This window comes from Trachinotus anak, unplaced genomic scaffold, assembly GCF_046630095.1.
Source record: "Trachinotus anak isolate AG129_WGS33_773 ecotype Australia unplaced genomic scaffold, CSIRO_AGI_Tana_v1 ptg000011l, whole genome shotgun sequence".
NCBI lineage: Eukaryota > Metazoa > Chordata > Actinopteri > Carangiformes > Carangidae > Trachinotus > Trachinotus anak.
In genome coordinates, this window is record NW_027273862.1 from 10,867,932 (window position 1) to 10,893,810 (window position 25,879).

The 25,879-nt window shown below is 40.2% G+C and overlaps 1 protein-coding gene across 2 annotated transcripts in view; it reads right to left on the reverse strand.

Annotated features, from left to right (window-relative positions):
• The window catches only part of LOC139627469 (MAM domain-containing glycosylphosphatidylinositol anchor protein 1), a 161,738-nt gene that overhangs the window by 12,558 nt on the left and 123,301 nt on the right, over positions 1-25,879 (reverse strand). For both annotated transcript variants that reach the window (XM_071488245.1, XM_071488243.1), the window contains exons 12-16: positions 18,726-18,906; positions 18,553-18,576; positions 16,215-16,367; positions 15,847-16,008; positions 9,731-9,861 (exon numbers count right to left, since the gene is read on the reverse strand). In XM_071488245.1, coding sequence (XP_071344346.1) covers positions 9,731-9,861; positions 15,847-16,008; positions 16,215-16,367; positions 18,553-18,576; positions 18,726-18,906 — 651 coding nt within the window. The remainder of the gene's footprint in view (positions 1-9,730; positions 9,862-15,846; positions 16,009-16,214; positions 16,368-18,552; positions 18,577-18,725; positions 18,907-25,879) is intronic.

Sequence of the window (25,879 nt, forward strand, 5' to 3'; positions counted from 1 at the left end):
TCTACTACAACATGTTACATCTTTATTTATTTATTTATTTATATTTATTTATTTGCAACTTTACTGATTTCATGGTCTCAATGAACAATGCACATCAAGGCCAATAATCACTCTAATTATTTTAGATTTTACACAGGAATGTAAGAGGCTAGCAAGAAAAAGAAGACAGATGGTGGTTCATAACAACAGTAGAAATTACCACAGACACTGATTGACAATGTAATAGTGGAGCCACATTTAGGAATGTGAATGGCCAACTCAAACAAAATATTTCTTTTTCCCTGAAGATGCAATCAACCCAAATCAAGAGCAGAAAAGCTCATAAAGTGGCAGTTCACATTTCATAAATTTACAGCTTGAATATACACAGACATTAGTAATCATAGCCAGCAGGCAGTAAACAATTTAAATTCTAATGCTTGCTTATCGGTTGGCTCTACCCCTGTTTACAATAACAGCCTTGTATTAATGCAAGCCACTGGCTGGGCTACAGCTCTTGTTTTAGAGAGGCAGGAAGGATAGCTGTTCTCAAAGACATCATTACTTTTGTTGGACGGAGCACAAAGAGAGGGGAAATGCTGAGCTGAGTGGCAGTACCTCAAAGACCTTCAGTGTACGCAGTCAGCGAGCTGTGCACCGGACTAGAAAGTTTGTGTTCTCTGCGGACATGCTCTCAACATGAAACAGAAATGAAACAAGTGTCAATAAGCGGTTACTCATGCAGTCCACGGAAGTAAATAACATCTAATTCAAAGATGGATCCCCCAGGAATTCAGCTGAATTAGAGAATCATATTCATGTTGTTCAAAGGGGAAATTTAAGACTAGATAGTGGGACTAAATAAGAATAGATAATAGACACTACAAGGCTATCGCTGTTTATTTTTCTTTAGATGAATAGATTCTTCAACTGGAAAAAGAATCAGCATTTAACAGCAAAGCAATAGCCACAGATACAGCCACTGCGCTGCACAACATTACCTGGCCCTTAATTAGACCAGGTTTGCACATTACCCAGCTTTGGTACACAAGCCATTGAAGTGGGAAATTAGTGTTAATATTAGCACCACTCAACATGAACCTGACTTCCCAACTTCTCTGACAAAGATCAAAAAAGGCACATCCAGCATGTAGAGAGGCTGAAACTGACACTTAAAGGGGTACTCTACCAGTTTTACATTAAAACTTTGAATAATGTCATCTGTGACTCAGGAGAAGCTCAAGTCAAGTCTTTTGAAATTACGCTGGTGAACGCTGAGTCTCTCTGATCCTAACACTAACCGCCTTGATGCATGCTGCTCCTTCGTCAGTACAGAGAAGGAGAGTTTGCATTAACACAGCCACTAACACTTTGTCAGCTACTGCCAGTTACAAGCTATCAAACAACATAAACAATGAACTACGCTTATACCGTTCTGATACGTCATCTAGTCACCAACAATAAACTCCTCAAAAACTCTGGGTCTGACTGTGGCTCAAACATATAGCTGAGTCTCTTCGATGTTTCCTCCACTATCCGTCTTGATACGCTTTGCTCTTTCATCTGTCAATCTAGTGCGAGTGCGACAGATTGATGTGTTTAAGACTGATCATTGATAAGTTCATAAGGCAATAAAATTGTAATAGAGAATATGGGGAATTCATTCATAAATAGTTAATCACTATAAAAGCTGAAAGAAACCAGAAGTGTGTGAAAGAGGTTAAAATATTTAAAAAAGGGGTTTAACAGGGTTAAAAACTCTAAACCCAGTATAAGATTAGCTTTCTGTCAGAAGATCTAATCCAGGATTTACCTGTTGAGCTGCTCTGAGAAATGGCGCTCATCGATTGATTAGTCATGCCTGTACTGTGGAAAGGGGAAACTCTTGGCTGCAATGCCTCTTTCTCAATGAAGCTGCCAGAGAGGAAGCCTAGCATCTGAGAGTATTTATTGATATCTCCCCTTTTCAGGTATGAAATGAGTATCCATGCTCTCAGACGTTGGAGTATGTTTGCTAAAATGTTTGTTGAATGAATGCTAAGCGTGTTGAAAGTGTTATGTCAGTTGATGCAATTGATACACAGCAGCTAGCTAGCTAACATTATCTCAGTGGCCAACGCAGGCACAAAACATTGTGTGTGTCATGTTCAGGGTAAGAGATTGCTGACATGCATATGTGTGGTTAACTTTGATTATGTCTGTGTATGATAAATTACTAATGTGTGCGTTTGTTCTAGAAGTAATTGTTTATGACAAGACAAAAAGGAATAGGCCTATAATAGAAGAGGAAAACAGTTACAAATGTTTTATATATAATTTCTTGTCTATTCCCAAGTTTATGTTTATGATTAATGCACTTTTCACATAGATGCCTGTCACATCTGTTTTCACTGATGACAGAAAAAGTGAAGGACTGTGAAACTCACTGTTGGAATGTATCATATGGAAATTATTCTTATGTGTATGTAAATATTTCTGGACATACTACTGTCTCTTTCTCAATGAAGCTGTCGGAGAGGAAGTCTCACGTCTGAGCATGTTTATTGATATCTCCCCTTTTCAGGGCGTAACATGAGCAGCGATGGTGGGCGGGGCACAAGGACTGATCCAGAATTTTGCAATGAGGAAATAAACGTAGATGTGCTTCCAGGCCCAGTTTTCCTTTATGTTTTACATTTTATTTGGGAAAACCTTTGTTAAACATAATAATACTAACTATTTTTACATTGCTTAAAACATGTTAAATGTTGTAATGTAATTCTATACAATACATCATTTAAATGTGTGTCACACCGCAGCCAGTGTGTGATTAACCTGAGATGGCGATCTCATATGAATGGGTTCAAATGCAGGCTGAACGTGAGCTCATCAGACCAATATTATATGCACCTCTTCTGTTTCAAAGAGATATAAATAATTCACTGTGACCAAACCATTTAAACAAAACACTTGTGTCTAATCCTAAACACTTGTCAATAGTCTGACTCTACTCTCAGAATTCATGCAATGAATCATGCACACTAGATACTGCCTGGACCCTGTATAGCATGGACACTGTTTGGATATTGTTTTGTGAGTCTCTGCATCATATACTTGTGGAAAAACAGCCTAATCCTTGTGTTTCCAGCAGCCAAAACACAATCCCTGGACATCTTTAACAATGATCTCCTCCTTCATCTACATCCTTACCAAGAGTTTGAGGCTACATCCACACTGATACCTTTTACTTTTACTATGTTCACCTTTCACCTGGCGTCCCATAAAATTGATCCATCCATCCATCCATCTATTAGCTATACCGCCTATCTTTATAGGTTTGCGGGGGGCTAGAGCCAATCCCAGCTGAAATTGGGAGGGGGCAGGGTCCATCACCAGTCTCGCAGGGGCTGATCACAGGGCACATATAGAGACAAAAAACCAGGCATGGTCACATTCACACTTATGGGCCCTTTAGAATCACCAGTTAACCGAATGTGTCTTTGGATTTTGAGAGGAAGCCATAGTACCCGGAGGGAACCCAAGCAGACACAAGGAGAACATGCAAGCTCCACACAGAAAGGCCCCAGGCCCCTGGTTTTAAACCCAGAACTTTCTTGCCTGTTTTAGTTTGAAAACTCCAGGGCAGCGTTTTAGTTGAGATGAGCAGACTTGAGGAAACGATGACCCAACACCCTTGTTCGCTTCCTGACAGGGTCTTCTTAGTCATGATGGATCCTTCCCTGATTCATCACGCTCCTATCATATGACCATTTCCCAAAGTGGTAAAACAAAAACACATTTTGTGGACATAGCCATAGACGCAGCAAGCCATAACAATTGGCAAAATAAACTTAGCCATTCTTTACAATTCCAACTTCTTTCCAACAAAAACAGCCAAATAGAAGAAGACAACAACAGCAATTGTGTCAGGTGATTGTCAACAGCAGGCAGCTCAATCATTATTATTGATTGTAAGGAAACCAGCACTCTCTGAGAGAGAGAGAGAGAGAAACTGAGAAACAGAAGAGAATCGGGGAAAGATGGGGCAGCAAGAGCAACAAGGGTAACAGAGGGAGGTGGTGGGAGAGGCTTCACTAGCTGAAAGAAAGTAGGAAGGACAAGCCGAGACAGAAAACTCGAGACAGACAGACAGACAGATAGGGAGTAGAGAGAGAAATGGTGTTCACGCGTGATACATAACAGAAAAAAGTATGAAGAGAGGAAATGTGAGAGAAGGGGTGAGAGAGAGTAACAAAGTATGTTTATCAGCTCACCTCCTCTGGCTGGTGCTGGGATCAAGGACGCATGCTCTCTACATTATTTAACAACCCTGTTTGTTACATAGTGGTTTGTGTGGTGGGTAAGTGAGTGTGTGTGTTAAACAGGGAGCAAACTGAAGTACAAAAACATCTGTTAAAGTTATAAACTATTCAATTGAATGGTAGCACAAGAAAAATGTACAAATCATCCACTTAATTAATTTATTAAACAAAAAATGATCCACATATATGCACATATATGGATACAAACCAGATTATTTTATGTATTTTCTTTCATTAGACCATACAGGTTAAGGGAGATGGTTAAGGTTTAAGGGTCAGTTTACAGAAAAAAGAAATGGATGAGGATGCAACTATCAGTGGTTGTCAACTTTGGGCCATTATTACAGGTCCCCCCCAGGTCACATGTGATGGAGGACAAGCACAAAAATGTGATGGACTGGACTAATGTATGCATGAACAAATGTGAGAGTACACAGTACACTGTACAAAGCCACACTCATAGCCCTAACCCATGTGATGAAGTGGACGAACCGCACAGTACATGCATGCAGACATGAGAACGTCCACACAAGGAAGAGAAAGTCAAAAGAAAATTAATCATATATGAGGCAACCCTCAGTTGCCAAGGAGACAACTCCTCTTTTGCATGCATCCTTCCTCACTCATCCATCAAGCCTCACCTGCCTTTGCCTGAGTTAAAATAGAAATGGGGGGGATGAATATTTAAGTTGCATTATGTGCTTTATTGATGACACAAATACACACTCACATCTCATTCTCTCTTGTTTACACAGCCACTTTCTCTGTCTCTAGTCCACCCCCTGTTACATGGTTCTGACTGTTGTCTTCTTTCTTGACTGCTTAATTCCTATTCATTACCAGCAGGTTACGGTGTCCGGACCAATTAAGCTGGTTGTTTTAACACTGCATAGATACACTGTACAGAGGTAGAGGCTCTCCCTGCTCCCTGCTTCTCCTGTCACAATGTGCATATAAATTGTATTTTTGTTGTGTGTGAGTGGTGTTTCTGCCTTCAGACCTTTGATGGTTTATCCTCTGTACAACACTCCAATCTGGCCCTTAGCCTAACCTGCATTTTACCTTTTCACTGATCCTGACTCTCAATCGTGATACAGTCCCCCATTTCCCATCCCACCATTCCCCAAATACCCACTAAAGCCCCTTTTCCACTGGTCAACAAACCTGCTAAGACGCATGAACATTGGGCTTTTGTTGGCAACGGAAAAGGGTACAATCAGTATTCACACCCAGGTCAAATGACTCTGCAGTAGATGCAGGTATTTATCGGCTCCCACTCTGATTGGCATTGATGTCAACACAACACCTGGGTCAACAAACTCATTTTCACCCCTTGTCTGTGCTGTGATGTTGTTCAGAGCACACTGTAAACATGCCTGTTAAACCAGAAACACGACAGCTATACTGCGCTCGAGGATGAAAGAGTGAGCACAGCCACGAAATTAGCTTTAAAAACACACAATCACCGAGCAAAGCCTTTTACACAGAGCGCCAATCCTGGGATGAGATGCTATGGATCTGTTTTACAAGTCTGCATGGCAGCAAGCAGCTCACTCTTCCTGACCTGCACTTGTGTGTGTCTTCTCAGGTTAACTTGGCTGGCAGTGTAAAAGGAGTCAATCGCCTTTTTTTACATTTGTTTAAAAAGCATGCTTACACTTGCTAATTTTGGTGTAAAAAGGGTACAGCTGGGGCCTTTCTGTGTACAGTTTGCATGTTCTCCCCGTGTCTGTGTGGGTTCCCTCCGGGTCCTCCGGCTTCCTCCCACAGTCCAAAGACATGCACATTAGGTTGATTGGTGACTCTAAATTGCCCGAGTGTGTGTGTGGTTATAGAAAGCGGATGGATGGATGGATGTAGGGTACAGCATGTTCAAACATACAAAGTGAAACACTTCAGGCTGCAGTGGAGTTGGGGTTAAAATGAATGCTGTTAACACACTTGATGTACACTTAAGTGATATTTTGACAGGATAAGTTCTACCTGATTAAATCCTGTTATGCCTGTTGATTTTAATCCCTTTAGAAGTAGACCGTTGTTACATTCTAATTTTACTGAGTTAAGGGAATCACATGAACACATAGAGTATATCAGTAATTCAACAATTTAATGTTTTTTGGCACACAACCCTCTTTAAACATCAGTGTGGTACTAATATGGCAGAATAACATAAAAAAAAATTGGTGGAGACGTGGGCAGTATGTAACTTTGTATATATGTAGGCAGTTCTCTTATTTTACAGCAAACACATCAAAGACATCACCGTCTGAGCATGGGAAAAAATGTTCTGAAAAAAGATGACTCATGACATGAGGACATGACAGACCTGTACAATCCTCCTCTGCAACAAAGTGCACTGAACTAAGAAAAAGTGATTGACCAAGAGAGGACACCAAATTAGAAGAACAAATGGGTCCTTTATTATATGCCATGTGCATGAGCTTCAAACTTTGCAAATATGATCAAGTCTTAACTGTTAAGATCACAGAGGAGCCCTAAAACATAGTATGCCCAGTGTTTCAGACTTAATTTTCCCTTTAATACTGAAAGAAACATGGTGTTGCAGAGGAATAGTTAATGAAGAGCAAATGCAGCTCGCAGCTAAGGCCTTCAGCCCACATTCATCATGGATTCAATTTCCCCTATGCACGTACAGAGTATCTGGAATCATTACAACACAACTAGCAGGCATCCCCTGCTCATAAATAACCCGGTTAATTGACCTGTCATAGCTAATTGCTGCAGGGGATAGGAGACTGGTATGTGTGAGCGTGTTGATGAAAAAAGAGTTTGTCTTTATGTGCACATGTGTCTGTATCTAACAAAGTGTTTATGCATGTGATTTTGTTTGTGCGTTAAGATAACATGTAGAGATAGATACACGGAGAGGTAACGTGTGTGTAGGTAAGTGTATGAACAGTTGGATGGTTGAAGATTCTCTTTCCTGAGTCTGTTGATTTTAGAGGCAGCAGTCATTAGCCTTGAGGCAGGAGGGTGTGAAGCGGACCAGAGCAAGAATCGACCCAACTGGTCCGCCTGTCCCAGCACTGGGCCAGAGAGAAGGAAGCGTGCAGAGAAGGCAAAAAAAAAAAGAAACAGAACAGAGAGAGATCCAGACACACACGGGAGGTTTGACGCATGCAAAACCATCATCTTTTTTTGCCCTCTCCTCCTTTGCCTTGCTCAGTTGCAAACTTACTGAACTAGACACACAAGCACACGCAATCACAACTAGACACACAGTGAGTGAGAAAGACTGGGAAAATGAGTGAGAGAGGGGAAGCATCATGTCCAGTCAGAAAGGAAGACTGAGTCATCTAGTTTACTCGGCCACATCCCAGCAGGGAAGAGTTAACTCCAAGCGAAGCTGCTAAAGAGCTGATGGGACCTCAGTGATGTGTCAGCAGACAGGCACACATGACTGTTATGTCTTCCAGACTATTTCTTCCACTATTGATTGAATGTGTACAGTAAACTTTACTTGAAACTTCTGGTGAATGTAAGCAATGGAACATTATTGCGCAGCTCAAACTAGGGAAGGCTCTACTTCTTGAGCTTAAATCGAACTTGGTCAGAGTTTTACATATGAGAAATAGGTCACATCAATTTAAAGTTAGTCTTAACAGAGGAGACATTGGTAGGTAAATGTCCTTATAAAAGCAAATTACATATGGCAATCTGGGAACTGGCCCAGGTGTAAGCCTCAAGTATCCCCTAGTTCAGTGGTTCTCAACTGGTCTCTTTTTTCTGAGTCATTAAGCTGCAAACCTAAATTTTTGAACCAATTTATTTCACAAAAACACTGCAGTATTATAAAATGTGTTCATGCACTGTTAAGCACATGAAATCAAGGAAAAAAGTGAAACTAATTATGAAAAATCTATAAAATAAAAATATTTATCTTGAATTGAAAGAGTCAGTGCTCTATTTTCATTTCACCATGTTTACGAATGTGCCAGTGAGCACTGACTACTGATGTGGCGATGTTAGTTTTGGATGTACATATAAACATGCCAACAATCTTTTCAATTACATTCTTCTGAAACATTTAGAAAGATGACTGAGAAACAGTGTGGATAAGTGATATCTGGCCAATTCCCAATCCATGTTATTACTGGTGTTGATACCAATCCAGTATATCTAATTAATGCATTGCTAACTACACATGTCCTATATTTCTTTTTATTCAGAGGTCATGAGAGTGCTTCGTTACATATATATGCTGTTTGAATCTTCAAGATCTGTGTGAAACCTTGTTTTCCACCCTGAGATCAGCACATTCTTGATCAAGCTAATAATCCTCTGGTTACAGTGTGGATAGGCTTGGTGCTGACATTCAGCAGAAAATGAGCTGAATGTTCACTCAAAGGCTCCTCATTTATCAATAACTCCCCTCAGTGCTAAAACATGCTGTACCAATATTTATTTAATAAGTGAAAAATGCACCCTAGTCTCTAATATAAAAGCTCGGGGTTAATTTATATCCATCATATTTTTCATTGCCTTCATTAGTACTACTTTTTGCACAAATTTGTGTGGCTTGATAAATAATTATGTGATAATATATTGATTCCAGTGGGCAAAATCTCTCACTGCCTACATTCAGAGACTGTGGTTAGCTGTAGTGGCCCAGGTGCTGACAGGGGCACTGACAGAGTTCTTTCCCTACCCTCGCTGCCTAACTGTGGCTAAAAACTTTGTCTGCAAGGAAGAAAAAAGAAACTCTAGTTATGTATTAACTCTGACTTCAATGTATATTAGGTGGCCTTAATTCTGTAAACTCAAATCTAAATTCACTGGTGTTCTCTGGTTCTTCAGAGCTTTAAAGGCCACTGTGGTGAATTTCCTCTGAAAAATTTATTAGATTCCAAGCAGAGTTTCAATCCCAATTCTTCATGGAATTCCCTTGATTCCTAACAGCCACCAGAGTATAAAATGTCCCCTGTTCTATATAGGCTGCGGTAGAGGCCTTCCTCTTGGGGAAAGACACAGTAGAGAGGAAATGGCTGCAGTAGAGGAAATGTCTAAGAGATGGAAGGAAAAAAGGAATACAGTGAACATAAAAGCATATAACTCTTAGTTTTTGTTTTTTTTCCTGTTTTTGTCTTCTTAGAGCAAGCCAAAGCAGATCTGACAATTGTGTCAGTACGAGGTAGAAATTAACCCTCAAGAAACAAGCACCAGAGGCAATTCAGAGGGTGAGTTCTTTCAACATTAAGCAAAACAGTACACAACACTCTACAACTACTCTCAGCAGTTATACCACTGCATACAACACATCTCAGCTGCTTAAGGTAAGGCTGCAGGATCGGCGAAGCGTTACTTCTTTCTCAAAGAAACACAAGCTGTTGTTCGTTTGACAAACACTCTCCTTTTACTGCTGGTTTAAATGTGCAAGTTGTGCATGTTCTTCTGCATGTTGGGAAGAAAAGTAATAACCAAGCCCTTACTTGGAAGGGTCCACTGGGGCTGATGTCGAAGAAGGCTTTCTTCCAGTCTGGGCCTTGATGACCAGACTTCGTCCATACCACTAAGTCCACAGAGGCAATGCTTCTCACTCTCAGAAGCACATTGAGAGTGCCTGTGAAAAGTAAGCATACATGCATTCCCAAAGGCACACACCCGCACACACATCCACACACATCCACACAGATCATTAGAAACTGTCAATGAGCTATGGCAAGCTAGGAGCTTATCATTACTGGAATCTGAAGGAACGTTTTAAACATAATAGCCCACAATTATCTCCACCAACAGTCAGAAAGGAGCACATACTGAAAGACTGACTAAATGCAGCCGACATTTATTCACACACATGCAGTGAACAATAAAGAGACTATGATCCGATTGTGTCTAATCAGTTCAGATGCCGCAGTCTTTACTATAATTAGTGAAACAATCATAATGTGTATATATCTGTTTACCAACCACAGTAAGATATGCGACCACCTAATGATAGCTCCACTGTATGCACAAAAGATGTAATTAATTGTTTACAGTCACAAGAGAGACAGAAGGTAATTGATTGCAACCAACACCTTTGTCCCAGTGAAACCGCTCCATATTTTAGAGGCCGGCAGCAATTTACAAGTAGCACGCTTTGCTCTGACACTGACAGGCTTTAAGTCACCCAGCACCACCAAATATCTAGCTGCTGTCTAGTTGTCAATATTAAATGCTATATAGAGAGGAATTTGTCTAAAAAATCCATTGGATTGAACTCTAAGAGGCAGACCATCGGTCGAGCATGGACTCACCTCATTTATATAGGAAGTAAAAACAAATGCATTGTATATCAAATAGACTAGGATGATGCTCTCAGGTCAGATACTGTATGTGGGTGGCATTTGGGTGAATATTAAATGTGCAAAGGCCCTTGGATGAGCAGTGATATGTCCAGTGGATAGTCTTATTTGACACTGACATAGCTGTTGAGCAAAATTATATAAATAAAATAAATGACCTTTGCTAATTAAGTTATTTTTTCTGTTAATACACAGGGTGTACTTACTGCCACATAATGTTTGGTTTAAATTTGAAAAAACATTTGTAAATACTGTGGAAACATAAAAATTTGTTGTCAGGGACACTGAAAAACAAGCTAGAGAATGACACCATTTGAGCCACAGAGAAGTGATCCAAATAGAGTTTCTGTCTCTCTCTCGGGTTTCTAAGGTGTGAGAGAATCATTCATCTTCTTAATGATCCCCAGCCAGGTCCTAATTAGAACATTAACCAACCACCAGTCTCCTAAACAAATACGCAGGAGGGGGTCACGGTATCTCTGTGTTATATGTACACTACAAATGTATGTGTGTGTGTGCATACAGTACGAGTTTGCATGTAGATTTTTGCTTAACAATTTTGCGCAAATGTTCATCATTCTTTTGCATGCATGTGTATCTTTGCTTGAGATACTTAGCCCTTGAAGCAGAAGCCTGGCAGTAATTAACTTTCTACTCTGTCACAGGAGAGGTGTGACTAAGGCAAGTGTTGTGAATATGGCGGCAAACGTGAAGTTAGGCGAGATGTTTTTCATTTGTGTGTGTGATACACAGACAGAAGCCTTGGAAAGCAAACTGTCAGCCCAGTCATCACTCTGAACTCTGATAATAAACACAACGTTCAATTAGCCTTGGGCCATCTAGAAATTCTCAAATGCAAGGTCTGACATTCCCAGTTTCTAATATATGTGAAGATTGGTTATATCAAACATGACTGAAGCTAAATGTATCAGTTCATAGATGTACTGAGATCTAAAGTTGTCAGATCTGTCAAAATGAATGGATTTCAAGCTACTCTTAATTGGGCTACTTATAAAATCTTAAGGAATCTTTCTTGCTGAAATGTAAATAAGAAGACTGATATCCGTTCAATGTGAAACAGCCAGTTAGCTTTGCATAAGGACGGGAGACAGGTCAACAGACTGCTACTTAAGATAACACATGCAAATACTAAAATGAGCAAGTCAAGAAAATGGGTTTATTTTCATATATTTATTTGAATTAGTAAACAAGTCAACAAAAAGCTAATGCTGAATAAATCACAAATATCTTCAGCTCTTTCTGCTTTATGTCTATCTGAATAATGCAATCGCAATGTTGAAACACCAAGAAAATTCAAAGCTGTATGTGAGAGTGGTACTGACCTTTTCATCTAATTCTCGGCAAGAAAGCGAATACGCATATTTCCCCAAAATGTCAAACTACTGCTTTAACAGCAGGGTTATTTTGCATGGTTATCTACAGTGTGGATCAGGTTCCATGCAGGTACCAACTGCAGAGTCGTGTTACAGCTGGAAAAGCCACATTAGAGAATCACAAGCAACTTTTCAACACATTAAATTTGCAAAGACATGGGTGGCACTGTTATATAACGGACAGAAACACTGGCTAATTCTGGTGTAGCCCACTTTCACCTGCTCAGCCCACTCTCTCACTCTCCCTCCACATATCTGAGCCTCATTGTCTCCCTCCTCACTCACCACCCATTCTCTCTCTCTCCCCTCCTCTCTCTGTTGCACCCTCCCATCACCACCTACACACACGCACACGCACGCACACACACACGACAGAGGGAAGAGGAAAGAGGACTTTGATAAGCAGTCTATTGATTGGACTGAGGTAAAGCAGAGTGTGTCGGTGAGAGTGTCAGCGAGGCAAAGGAGAAAGCACAGCTCTATCAGGGCTGCTTGTCTGCAGAATCATGAGTGGGGAAGACAGCAGAGGTACATAGCCACACACAGCGATACAGACAGAAACACACACACACATGCACACGCACACACGCATTGCTATACTTGAACTCAAGTGAATTGGACTGTTTCTCTTTTGGTAATTGGTTCTCCCCTCCCTCTGTCCCTCATCTCTGTCTAAATAGGGTTCATGTCCTATGTGTGTCTGTACTGCTGGTTAGCCTTGGAGCCAAAGCTGTGCTATGCTGTGCAGAGCATTACAGTCAGGCTTCTGCAACCAAACAACAAGCATGTTATTCAAAGTTCTAGAGGAGTATATAAACATTTCAGCAGCACGAAAAAATGGACAGAACTAAATAATTTTTCAATGAAACTTTGCTAGGAAACAAGCTGATCATATTGTTTTTCTCAAAACGAGCTAGAGGTACACACTTGAATAAGTAGCATGCAGAAAATGTGTAAATTACCAGAGAAATTGTTTAAAAATAACATAATGCATTATGTATAGTAATGCAGCTAACTTGGCCACCATTCTTACTCCCTATAGTCGTGTAAACATTCATACTGACACCTTATTTAAAGTCTTACTTAATAAAAGTGTTATCCAAAACAACACACAAGGAGTACAACATTTAAATAACCCCGAACTCTTCCATCACTGTGAAGTGAAAATAAACCAATGACTTCAAGTGAGCTTGCCAGTGGCACTCTGCAAACCTGAGCCAGTTTAAAATACTACCCAGTGCCAAACAAAACTAATTAAATGTTGTTTATTATTGCTGCCAGCTAGCCCAAAGAGAAACACATCAAGGTGAACAAAACAGGGGGGTCTTTATTTCCAGTGCAGGCCTATTACAAACTTAAAATCCAAACTAGTCAAAGGGCATTCTGCTTTCTTTCCTTAGTTTGCAAAATCCTCAAAAGAAACTTTTCCCTGTATTATATTGACATAACGTCGGGATTACAAAACAGCTAACGCGCGGTATATGTGGGTCAGAGCAGGGTAATATCTCAACAGTATGTCTAAAAATTGCATTGTATCAAAGTGCCTAAATGCTTTCAACATATGTAACCCTTTTAACACTTTACAGCCCTTTGACACTGTACAGGCGAGTACATTAAAACTAGTAATGTCTGACTAAAACAGTACTTCAGCATAAAACCCAGCCTCTTGCGTTCTCTCAACAGCTCTGAACATTACCAGGTTGATGGACTCTTCTGCAGCTCGCTGTTCTGGACTTTTTTTTTTGTTTTTTTACCTCACATCTATGCCTCCTCATACTTGTTTGCTCATTTTTCTCAGTCCTTCTATTTTTCCTACCATCCTCTTTGCTCTCATTGTCTTCATTAACCCTCTCTTCTTTCCATCAAGGCTGGCCGACCCTCAAACTCCCCTGTCTCTTCTCGTCTTATCTTTCTTCTTACTGACCCCCTCTGTCTTTTCCTCATTTGGACTCTTTTCGTCATTAAGAGTCAAACTGTGTCTCCCTGGCAGGAGTGTGAGCTTTGCCAAGGTAAGGCAATTAAAGCAACAACATATTGGAAGAGACTGTCAGAACTACACCTAAATTGAGGGCTTGTAGTAGAGCTAGGCGTAACTGGTAACAGATTGCACTAATCGTAAGCAAACGCTGTGTGACTGATGTGGCATTGTCTGGTCTCTAATTGCTTAGCCGTGAAACACATACAAGAGCTTTGAACAAACTGCACAGCACACATGCTCAATTATGTGCTGTAGTATCCATCGCAGATTACTGTTGTGCTTTTGCAAAGTGTAATATGTGCAGAGATATGTTGTAAAAGATGATGGAGAATAGTAAGAAGAAACAACAGTAAACTCACTTTACTCACTGGTTAAAAAAACATACATTTGACATTTAAAGTAACCTGATGATTTTTTTAAAAAGAAAATTAGAAAATAGTCACTGAGACTCACAGCAAAAACTCACAGAAAACAAGATTAAGTATTTACCAATCAGCCATTTACGACTATTGTGATAGCAAACGGCCTACTTGCACACTCAGGAGTTACAGAGCAAGTCTGATATTCTGTCGACCACCCCTTGAGTAGCAGCTATGTGCAGTGTCTCAATGCCTAGCTTGTTTGCTGGAAACTGGGAACTCACAGCTGTACAAGGTGGATTAGTGAGAGCCACTGGAAGGTGGCCATAAAGTCTAAATGTGTTAGATAACCAAAACAATTAGCTAAAAGCGGCTAAAAGGTGACAGAGCTAGGTGTTGATTCTCAGCACTCACCACTGCCATCCTTTTCATCATTATACAAACATTTTTGTAATTGTCAACATTAAAAATTGAGATAGAGAATATTTATTCAGCATGCATGCATGCATGGCTTTATCCAGCTATGTTGTATTTCCAGTTATTAAATGAAAGAAGATAACTTTTGCATATGGTTCTATGCGATAAAATAGGTGCGCATCACTAAATAATGTCACCGCCTGCCTGCAGGTGAGATGGTTATGTTTGACTTTCTGTGATTTATTACAGAATATAGATGAGGCACTTCACTCTCCAATCTTCTGCAATCAACTATGGGGAGGATGTGTGGAATAAGTGCTCTCATTTATACAGTTACTATACATAATTATTACATAATGGGTACACCCACATGTGTACAGAAAATCGTGCCCTTATATACCACTCGCAAGCCTGTATGTTTGGGCTATGCACACATCAATCAGTGTGTTTATGTGTTTGTGAAAAAATCTGAGTGTACCTTCCAGTATTTGAAAGCTTTACTTTATGTTTTTTTTTCAGGGAATTAATACCTATGTATGTGTGTGTGTGTGTGTGTGTGTGCAGGTGTGTAAGCTACAAGATGTATGCATTCTAGCCGTGTGACAGAGCATATTATGATGAACAGCTCCCCCAAATGACTGATTGTGTCTTGCCACTGCCATAAATCATACACCCACTGCCCCATTCAACCACCTCCACACACACACACACACACACACACACACACACACTCAAACACACACAGACACACTGAGGCACAAGCAGAAACATACAAACAGAACTTTGGAAACACCCCCTCACCCCACCCCCTCCCCTCTCTCTCTCTCTCTCTCTCTCTCTCTCTCTCTCTCTCTCACATACACAGACACAAACAGACACACACACGTGTCTGTGTCTGTTGTGTCTGACAAGCTCTACAAGCAAGGGTCAAGCACAGAGTTCAGATTTTGACATAAGTCCAGCAATATGAAAACCCTGATAGTATTGTGTGTCAGCATATTCTTAAGCGTATATCCATGTGTGCTATTCTCTTTCTGGGGATTATTTCACATGGTAGAAGGTAAGGTGAGTGTGTTTGTGTTTACAAGCGTTATTCTCCTCTCTACTACTCACCAATGTGTTTGCCCTTCATGTGGTAGTAGAAGGAGACACAGTATGGTACTCTGCCGGAGGCCTTGGGGCCTCTGACTGAGGTCACATTAAAAAGTGGAGACAGCAGACGAGCCTTGTCTCCCTGAACACGTGGTCGTGATGCTTCAATGTACATGTAATAACCTGAAACCAACAAACAACACTTCATTGTCCAGAGTCTTGAATGCAACACAAAATGAAATGTTATCATGAGTGAAATTTGATGTTTTTTATTTATGTCTGTCTTCCCAAACTTCTAACTATTGACATTGTGCCTTATACGGTTCAGTCTCGGCAGTACTAAGAGTACAACACACAGAACTGAACCGACTCATAGAATGGTTCCTCACCCTCCTTGGTTCCACTGCGGTCAGTCTCAGGGCCAGTATTGGCAGATCGTTTGGGATTCTGTGTCAGGTGATTCTGTCTTGTCCAATCAAAGATGTCACTCCGGTCTTGAGAGAAACCACAGATCCGCTCATCCTCAAAACCACACACATGGTCTGGAATGTGTGATTATGGAGAAAGAAAAAACAAGAGAGAAAAACATATTTCATCAGTGACATGACTGGCAGGTGACAAACTACAGGTGACATAACCAGTTTTTTTTTTTCCTAGGCAATTTTCCCGGGAAAATTATTGGCACAATGTACAGGAGCTGTATAGTAACCTCTGCAGAACACTTAAAATGTGAAGATCAGACAGCCAGGCAATTACTGACAAAATGATAGGGACATTGTAGGAGGCAGGGTATATAATGTGAAACTTAAAGTGGATTCCACATATTATGTATATTCTGACTCCTACGTGCAGAAAATTTTAAAGGCAACTATGATTGCCAGGCTATTTCACATGTAAAGAAATGTAGAAAAAAAAAGATTAAAAAAATTAAGCTAAAGCACAATTATCAAAAAGTTCTACTCCTTGAGGACACAAGATTTCTGAAAAAACAAGGTATGTGACCTGGAGATATAGGAAAGAAAAAGAGCAGCACAATAACAACAATCAAGAGGAGAACAGTTGACCTACTGAACCATGCTTTACACGAGGGTGATTCAAATAAAATGTGTTAAACAGTTAGTTTGCAAGAATCCAAGTATCCATCAATGCAGCAATCAATGAATAAGTGATATGGCAACTGCTCACTTGATACTGTATTAGTTAAGAGCTCCTTGATAATTTTCAAACAGAAAGAAAAATGCTACTATGACTAATAATAATATTAGCATTTCAAAAGCAAGGTTGAACAAATCAAGTGTAAGAGTGCCGATCTATGGATCGCTGTGGAAAATATTTTTCCTCATTTATCTTGGAGGCAATGAATTTCTTTAGAGTGCGAGCAAAGAGCAAGTGTGTGTATGTTGTGGATGCAATTAATTTAGACACATGGCTCGTTTTCCCATCTGACTGATTGAAGCTGCTGTTTTTGAATATGATGCATAATTGTCATTGTCATAATTGAAGCCACGATCAGATATGTCTTCACTTGACAAATAATCTGTTAGGGCCTTTGAGATCATTTTCTAGTCTTCCCATTCATATGTTTTGGAGTCACATTTTGCCTTTTTTCATATCGCTTCACATAGTGTGAAGGACATACACTCACATATACACACACGCAAAGCATGTTTTGAGAACATCTCTCAGTTTTGTCTTGTGAATTAATTGTCACTATCCTTGATGCTGACGTTTCTTGTTAAGCCAGACAGACGGTCATCTCTCTATGGTATTGTCACCTCCATTAGCCAACCTGGAAGGCTCTGCCGCCATTATCAGAGACTCACTAAAGAAACAGAAAATTGAAGCGAGCCAGTATAACAGCTATCTGAAACCATCCAAGCTGACAGATTCAGTGAAAGCTTCCCTGGACACACACACACAGTCCGCTGCAGATGCATATGGCTCCTGCTCCCCATGAGGATGGCTCGCATGTGCGTCTTTGTTTCGGGGAGCTAATCTATTACTATTCACACCCTGCTCCACTACATGCACTCCTTTCAATTTGTACTGTTGTTCTCGCAGTCTGTTCCAATCTGCTGTTGTTTTAATTGCCTCACCCTGGCAGAGCCAACTGCCACTCCTGCCAGAAGAATGCAGCGTGTCTCTTAATGAGGAAAATAGACAAGATGCAATTGACTGAGAAAGAGAGAGGGATGGCAAAAGAGAGAGGATGAGAGGCAAGGAGAGAGCAGGGGTTAGTGCAAGAGGGCGAGACAGAGAGAGATGGGGCTGACAGAGAGAAAAAGGAGACATAAATTTAGGGTGAGATGTAACATCGTTTTAATGTAGTTTCATCAAGTGGGTTTCAAGTTACTAGCCCATATAAGATATCTTCAGAGCCTTTCACTAACCACATCACCATAACCAGTCTCTTATCCTCCAATCAGGAGCACTCTTTCATGACATTTAAAATGTCATGGATCTGCTTCCAGCGATCAGTTGCTCTCTAACATCCTACTGTTACCCCACTCTCCTCCCTAGCAACAAGATTTAATAAAGGCCAAGCCTGGGCCGTGGCAAACTTTGCCTTGACAAACTTGTGCTGACATCGCTTGCAGCATACAAGCTAAATTAGCTTTCATCAAAATTCAACGTGCCTTCCTAACTTCACCACCCTGTCATCAATCAGGTCACAACAACAAGCTGAAGATTGTGAAGTGTGGAAGAGCAGAGGTAATTAAGTCTCACCTGAAGGCCTTGGGTAGGTGTAGGCTGCAAGAAAATTATAATAATATTGATTAACACTCAGATATGCACCATCCATCAGTTTATCTAGTTTTGTACATAGTTCTTAAATGTGAAATACAACTACTTGATATAGACAAAGATGCTTGATAAAAATGGTTTTAAATGTGCCTTACGTTCTGAATACTGGATGATTCGACTGATGTAATCCCCAGTGCTGTAGGTGGTGATGGGGGCCAGTCGGACCTCGTAGGACAGAGGGATTCTCAGGTCTGATATGGTGTGGGACATCAGCACGCCCCTCTCCGGCTCCTTATTCTTGAGGTCTATCTGCTTTGACAGCAGGTTCTGCTTGTTCTAGATTGGTACAGGTAAACACACACACACACACACACACACACACACACACACAGGGAGATCGACAGGGAAAGATGCAGACATGTTAAGATGTGTACTCACAAATGTGCTCAAGTATGCATGATGATCTGATTTTACCAAATAGAAGTCATCCAGCTAATCCACTGTAACAACTCAACGCTCCAGCTCATGACCAATCTTAAAGGTTTTCACTTGTGTTCCCACAGTATAACACTGGTAATATGTCCAGCAATTTTATGTTAACAGGCAAACAAGGTCAAACTAAGGGTTAAATGTTTGCTTATATTTTCCTAGCAAAGAACATAATTTGCTTTAAATGTGATTAAAGCATGTGATCAGTGTTACACAGATATCTGCTTTGCATTGTAAAAGTAATAATCATTTATCTACATGCAGCCTATTCATCACCATGTCATTGTGTTATTTTACTTCGCCATATCTGTGCGTGTTTCCTCACATTTCCATTTATGGTCAGTGAAATTAGGTGTAGGCAAACAGCCAGTCTGGGCATATAGCCAACCAATACACCTCAGGACTTGGATTGTACATGTATATATATCGCAGTTCCCTCTTCTCTCATCTTTTATCAAAAACAAAGTAAACCAGCTGTCAAAAGAATAATTTGCTAGGATGTTTTCTTGCTAAATATTTGAATTCAGGAGAGGCTATGTTAGTCTCGGTACATCAGTTTTCTCCCGCACCAAGATTTGCCAATGAAATCTGAAATAAATTGGCTTGGATATGTATCACTAGAGTGAAAATGAAAATAAAAAATGCTTATGATGTTAATCTCAGTCCAATTGTTGTCTTATTATTTTTTAAAGTTAACTTTTTTACTTTTCTTTTCTTTTTTTATGCTAGCACCACTTTTAATAGAGCTGTTGCTGTGTTATTCCACCCACGGAGAGAAGGATCCATTAGCTGTGTATCAGCCTCTGATCCCAGCTACTTAAAGACCTGACAGTGAGCTCAATCTAATGCATTAGGTCAGCCACTCCACCGTAACACCTTAGTACACCCACAGCATGCCATTATCAGCTTATGCATGCAGCAGAGGTGTGTGTACATTATGTACATGTATGTATATTATGTGTGATGTACAGTATGTACACATTTGTGTGTGCAGATGTCTCCCGTACAGAGCTGGTACATGCTGAGCAATCAGTGTATGACAAGCACGTAATATCCACAAAGACACATTCTCCCAACTTTAAAACAATTCAAATGATCTACTGTGCATGACGTCATTTGTCTTATTTGCTTACTACCTTGTGATTTTCGTCATCCCAAATTACTGACTACAAAAAGATGCTAAATGTGAATATTGGACAAAAAGAGGCATATCATAAAAAATGGATTCTTAACAAGACACAAGGAAACACTTGCTTGCTCTTCTGCCTCTACTCAGCTCCTCCAATCCAAAGAGTAACAGTTAAGCCATAGAAGCACTGATGCATCCCATAACCTCCCTTATAATTGCTACAGTGCTGTATGCTCTGACATTGCCACACCAAAATCCACTTTTCCTCCTGTCCCCTGACACTCAAGTTGAGGTGTATTATTCCCCTTGGATGTCTGCTCACTACCACATATTCAAACTCAACTAGACTGAGCTGATCATTTCTATTGACAAGATCATGGTGAGTCCTGCCGAGGCTGCCAAGAATTTGGTGTGACTCCAATTATTGTGCGAGTCCCACATGGCAGCCACAGCCCGATCCTTGCAGGTTTATGCTCGGCAACATACTTGGAATCAAATCCTTCCTTCCCCGCCAGGCACTATGCCACTAATGGCTGTTAAATCTCCTTTTCTCAGTGCCAGTCTGGCTGTTTCCATTTCAGTTGCTCTAACTTTTCACCCTCTCTTGCCAGTCATGGAACATCCAACCTTGTACAGCAGGTATCTTTCAATGCAGACAAAATAATCTGTTTCTAAACATAAACCACTCTTTCTACCGCTGAATAATGCCCCCTCCTCTAATTCACCTTCTCCGAAACTTTTCTGTACAATGCTGCTGTGAGCACAGAAATATTATAGGGCACTGAGGGCCTGTGCACACTGAACTCCTGTTTGCTTACATTGTAGTTGGAGTAATCTGGAAATTTCAGGTTTATTTACCGTTGCGCTCACTAAATTATAACTCTTATTAGAAGTGGGTCTACATAATTGGAAAGAATTCAGAAAAGGGATATTTAGTTGTAGTAGACTTAGTTGCAGGATGTTGTGTAACAGGACACTGCATCTTTTAATGAAAAGGAAGCAAAGCAACCTTTTGGTTTAAGAGACCGTCACATCGAAGAAAGGTCACAGGTTTCGATTTCTCAAACAGTAATGTGTCTTGTTGAAGTTTTCTAACTACCTGTCCTAAGACCTGATAGAGTTATCAGGTAAATGTCTGTTTTAGTGCAAATAAGATCTTTGTTTGGTTGGAATGACAATTTGTGTGTCCATGATTAAGAGGAGAAAAGTTATTTTTGAGATGTAATAAGTGGCTTTCTGTATGATGATTACGATGAAAACTGATATCTCCAGTGGTAGAAGAAGTAGCCTACTTCTATGCTTAACTGAAAGCAGCAATGCAAAAATGCAAAAATATTTCATTACAAGTGAAAGCAAGTCCTGCATTGAAAATCTACAAAAGTCCAGAAGATTTATTAGAAAAAGTATTTAAAGTATCAATAATTTAAGTGCTCGATCTGTAGCAACACATCTCTTGTGACGTGCAATGTATTATTATATATATATATAGTATATATTTTATTATACTGTTAATACTGATACATTAATCCAAATTGTGTCTGCCAGGCCTAGAAAAAGGAAGAAATTAACATGAACTAGTTCCTTTTTTGGCACTGACTTCAAAATTCAAAATTGCTAACTATGAACGTGAACTAGTTCATTTTAATATGTGTGAACTGAAATTTGAGCTGTTATGACTTTGTGCAGTTTTACTATTGGAGCTGGGTGAGGAGAGGCTAGTTTTTACTACTTTATAGTAGTTTTGTCCTTGGTTTCCAAACTACAGGTTGGGGCCCTCCCAGGAGACATTAGACAAATCTCAATGGTGATGAGAAGAAAGTAGAGAAAACAAAAATCTATTCTTACTAATTTTGGACTTTTCTCTAATATTTGTGTTTTTGTGACATATTGGGTAATTTTACCTATTTGGACTCTCAAATAGTTCTTTAAATGAAGCCATGTGAGAAGTTTGGAGGGGAACTGTCTCTGATGGGATTGTGAACAATTTATAGACATTTCAAATGTGTAAAAGGGCCAAAACCAGATAATATTTTTTGTAGACCACATGCCAAAATCTTGAAAAGGTATTGTATTTTAAGTAAGATCTTAATCTGTAAAGTAATTAATTACTATATCTCTCAAATAAATGTCGTAGAGTATGAGTATAAAGTCATGTAAAACTAATATATAGTACTGTTAAATACAGCCAACGCAAAGTTTTATAGACTACATCAAAATAGTAACTTTCCACCACCAGGCATATCTCATCACTCCTGCTGGAATCAAGCCTGCATCAGCCACACAATGAAAAGTGGTGGTGTTTATCCCATTCTTGATAAATACCACTGCAAGTAATCTTGTCACTTAAGCTGTCAATATGTCAATTTATTTTAGAGGTTCTGCTCCGTGCTTCCATTGATAGTGGATTCCTCTGCCCTTTTTTTTATTGTTGACATTTCAGCTGCAGTGTGTGTGCAGAGATCTGTGCAGTTGCCATCATAACTAACTAAGTAGTTTCAGACATTATCACACAGTGAATGATATTTTACATGGTAGCAGTTACATAGTCAAATGCATTGTGCCCTTTTAACACCCACTTACACTCACATTTATCCATATAAACATTTACACACTGCTCATACAGTACATGCATAATTATCTGGAATATTTCTGGAAAGAAAAGCTATGCTCATGTAATATGTATAAACTGTGTGTTAGCAGGGAGAGATGAGTTAATAATGCTGAGGACTCGGAGCTTTAGAAGTACGTGGAATGTGCTTTCTTCATGAGTGGACAGGGTTTGTGCAAATACACAGACATGTGCATGCACTTGTTTTGGTCTTTTTTAAAGTGTGTTGGAGGTAGATGACAGAAAGAAAATGTTGTAGACTAAAAGCATGCGCAAACAAACACACACACACACATTCACTGCATGGATCTGGAAACACACAGTGGATCAATGAGGCGCCGAGGTGTGACTCAGAGGAATTCAGCTGCTCCTACTGCAGGTTAAAGTCTCTGCCTCCCTGCCTCTGTCTCTGTCTGCTTCCCTCACCAGGTCAGTGGATGTAATATGTTTGTGGTTTGTGTGTGTGTGTGTGTGTGTGTGTGTGTGTGTGTGTGTGTGTGTGTGTGTGTGTGTGTGTGTGTGTTAAGTGATAGGGAAAGCAACAGAGGAAGAGTGAGGAAGATATACAGCATGTAGAGAGAGGACCGACAGCAGGAGACAGCAGTGAGCAGCGACAGGAGTGACTGGTTGGTTGATAGACTGATATGGAAGCCCATCTACCTCTCTTTGACGTGTGTGTGTGTGTGTGTGTGTTAGTGTATCTGTGCACACATGTGTGTGTCTGAAATTTCTGCCAGACAGTGTTTTCAGCTGTGTCTCCATCAGACTTGTCAACAAAGAGACAACAAGACAAAGAATGTGTGAAAGAGGGGGAGAGCGAGGGGGCAGCAGTGAGATAGAGACACAGACACAGAGTGGCGTGTGTGTGAGAGGAATCTGGACTGACAGCATGAAAGGAGGTGGCCTTCTTCAAACAATAAGGAGCGTGAGGTTAATTTTTCTATTATCCTCCATTAATGGATCTCATTGATGACTGACCCAGAAGTCCACTGATGTCAGGTGTGTGTATATGAACAAGTCATCATTTGTGCATGTGTGCAGTGTGTCTGGATGTATCAGTATCAATGCTCCTCTTTGAGGTCTAGTGTGCTAATGTATGAGTATATCTGCATAGTGGGGCTGGTTATGTACATAAATTATTCATATATTTGATTTAATGTACAACTCTAATATATCATGAATATTTTTAATTTCTCATATATATGATAATGGGGATGTGTGTTTGCACGGGCATGTTTGTGTGACTGTGCATGACTGCGTCTCAGTGCAGAAAGAACCTGAGTGTAGCTGTGATATGAAGCCAGGTCACCTGCTCAGTACACTACCTCAGTGATACACAACACATAACTTCACAGCTGCAGGCAGAAAGCTGGTTGATATAGAGATGAGATGGAAAGACCTCGAGATGGGAGGACAAAGGTGTGAAGAGGAAGAAAAATAAAGAACCAGGGAAGGTACAATGAAGAATAAAAATGCTTGAGATAAAAAAAAAGACAAATGTATGTAAATTCAGAGAATTCAGTACATTCGAATCAAAAATGATATAGCTTATGATCTCCCCTCAAATGCATATGCATGAGAAAGGAGCACTGCATTAATAAAGAAGGTGCGACTGATGACAGACAACTTGAGCTTCCACAAATGAAGGAAAGTGTCTGAAATTAGTCACAAACAGCTTCGTAAATCTGTCTCTCTTGTTGCAAAAAGGAAAAATTATCACATTTTAATTATTTCTCACAAATCAAAGTACTCATTTAAGAAAACGTAGGGGTGGATGTGGTGGTGTGAGGAAAAGGTGTGTAAGGACAGCTCGATGAAGCAAGGAGGGCCTGTCAACTCTGTTAACTCCTACACAGAGAAACCCCCCCCCCCCCGCAGGGAGAGCGAAAACTAAATTAATAAGTGTAAACAGGGACTTCACAGCCTGGCAATGAGTCACAGAGCAGACCATGTTGTCTGACACACACACACACACACACACACACACACAGGAATGGGCTTATGGTATACATGGAAAAAACAAATGCATTCATATACAAAGTTCCATAAATATATATGAACCCAATTAGAAACACATCCACTTACACAACAACAAAATGCAAACATTAAAGCAAATGGGAACACTCAATAAATGTGAGCAAAAGTTAGAAGTGTGTGCTCACACCCACATTAAAGAGCAGTGCTCTACATGAACTGATCTGAGTCCTCTTGTATCCCCCTCTGTGTCTGCATGCCTCCCTCGAGACCCTCACATCATTTTGAATGTGCTAAAAAGATAGAGTGTCAAGGTGTTAAGAGGATGAGCTGGAGAAAGTGTTGCAGAAATAGATGGGTTGTGAAATTGAGATGGTATTACATTTGAATGTTCTCGTACTCTATTTAATAGTCGAGGACCAGTGAGATTTGCTGTTTTTCTTTAATTTGCATCTTATTTCTCCCTTTCGCACATTCTCATTCACTTCCTTGCTCACACCCTCCGCCTCCTGCTTTTTTCCTGTCTCTTTTTGGTCGCTCTCTAATGCACACATAAAAACATGAAGGTAAAAACCTTGAAATTAAATTAAAGTTTAACAACATTTAAGAAGTCCTAACCTACCACTTAATGTAACTCATTATTTTAACACTGTCAGCATAACAATCCGCAGCAACTATTTACCAGTGCTATTTCAGTTGCTACGGCTCACTCAACATTAAATGCCATTAAGTCTGCACTTATAACACAGTACCTCAGAGCGGGAGGAATAGAAGAGAGAGAGAGAGAGAAGCATAAGAGGAAGCAAGGGCAGACTGAGAGATGAGAAATAAAGAGGAAGAAATGGGCAGAGACTGGGAAGGAAATACTGGGAGTGAAATAAGGACAACAGCAGAAAGACAGAGGACAAAGAGAGGGAACAAGGGGGAGGTAGGGTGAGAGTTTTCAGAGAGCTTTAGTATGCAACCTAATGTGCGTCTTCGGAAGGCCAGTGTTCATTTTGCATCTCCCTGAAGAGTCTTACTTAATAAGGTAAGCAGCCAAGTCCTAAAGTAGGAGGGGAATTAGCTATTCATCCGCACAAAAGCAAGCTGGCAGACCCTGCATTCTC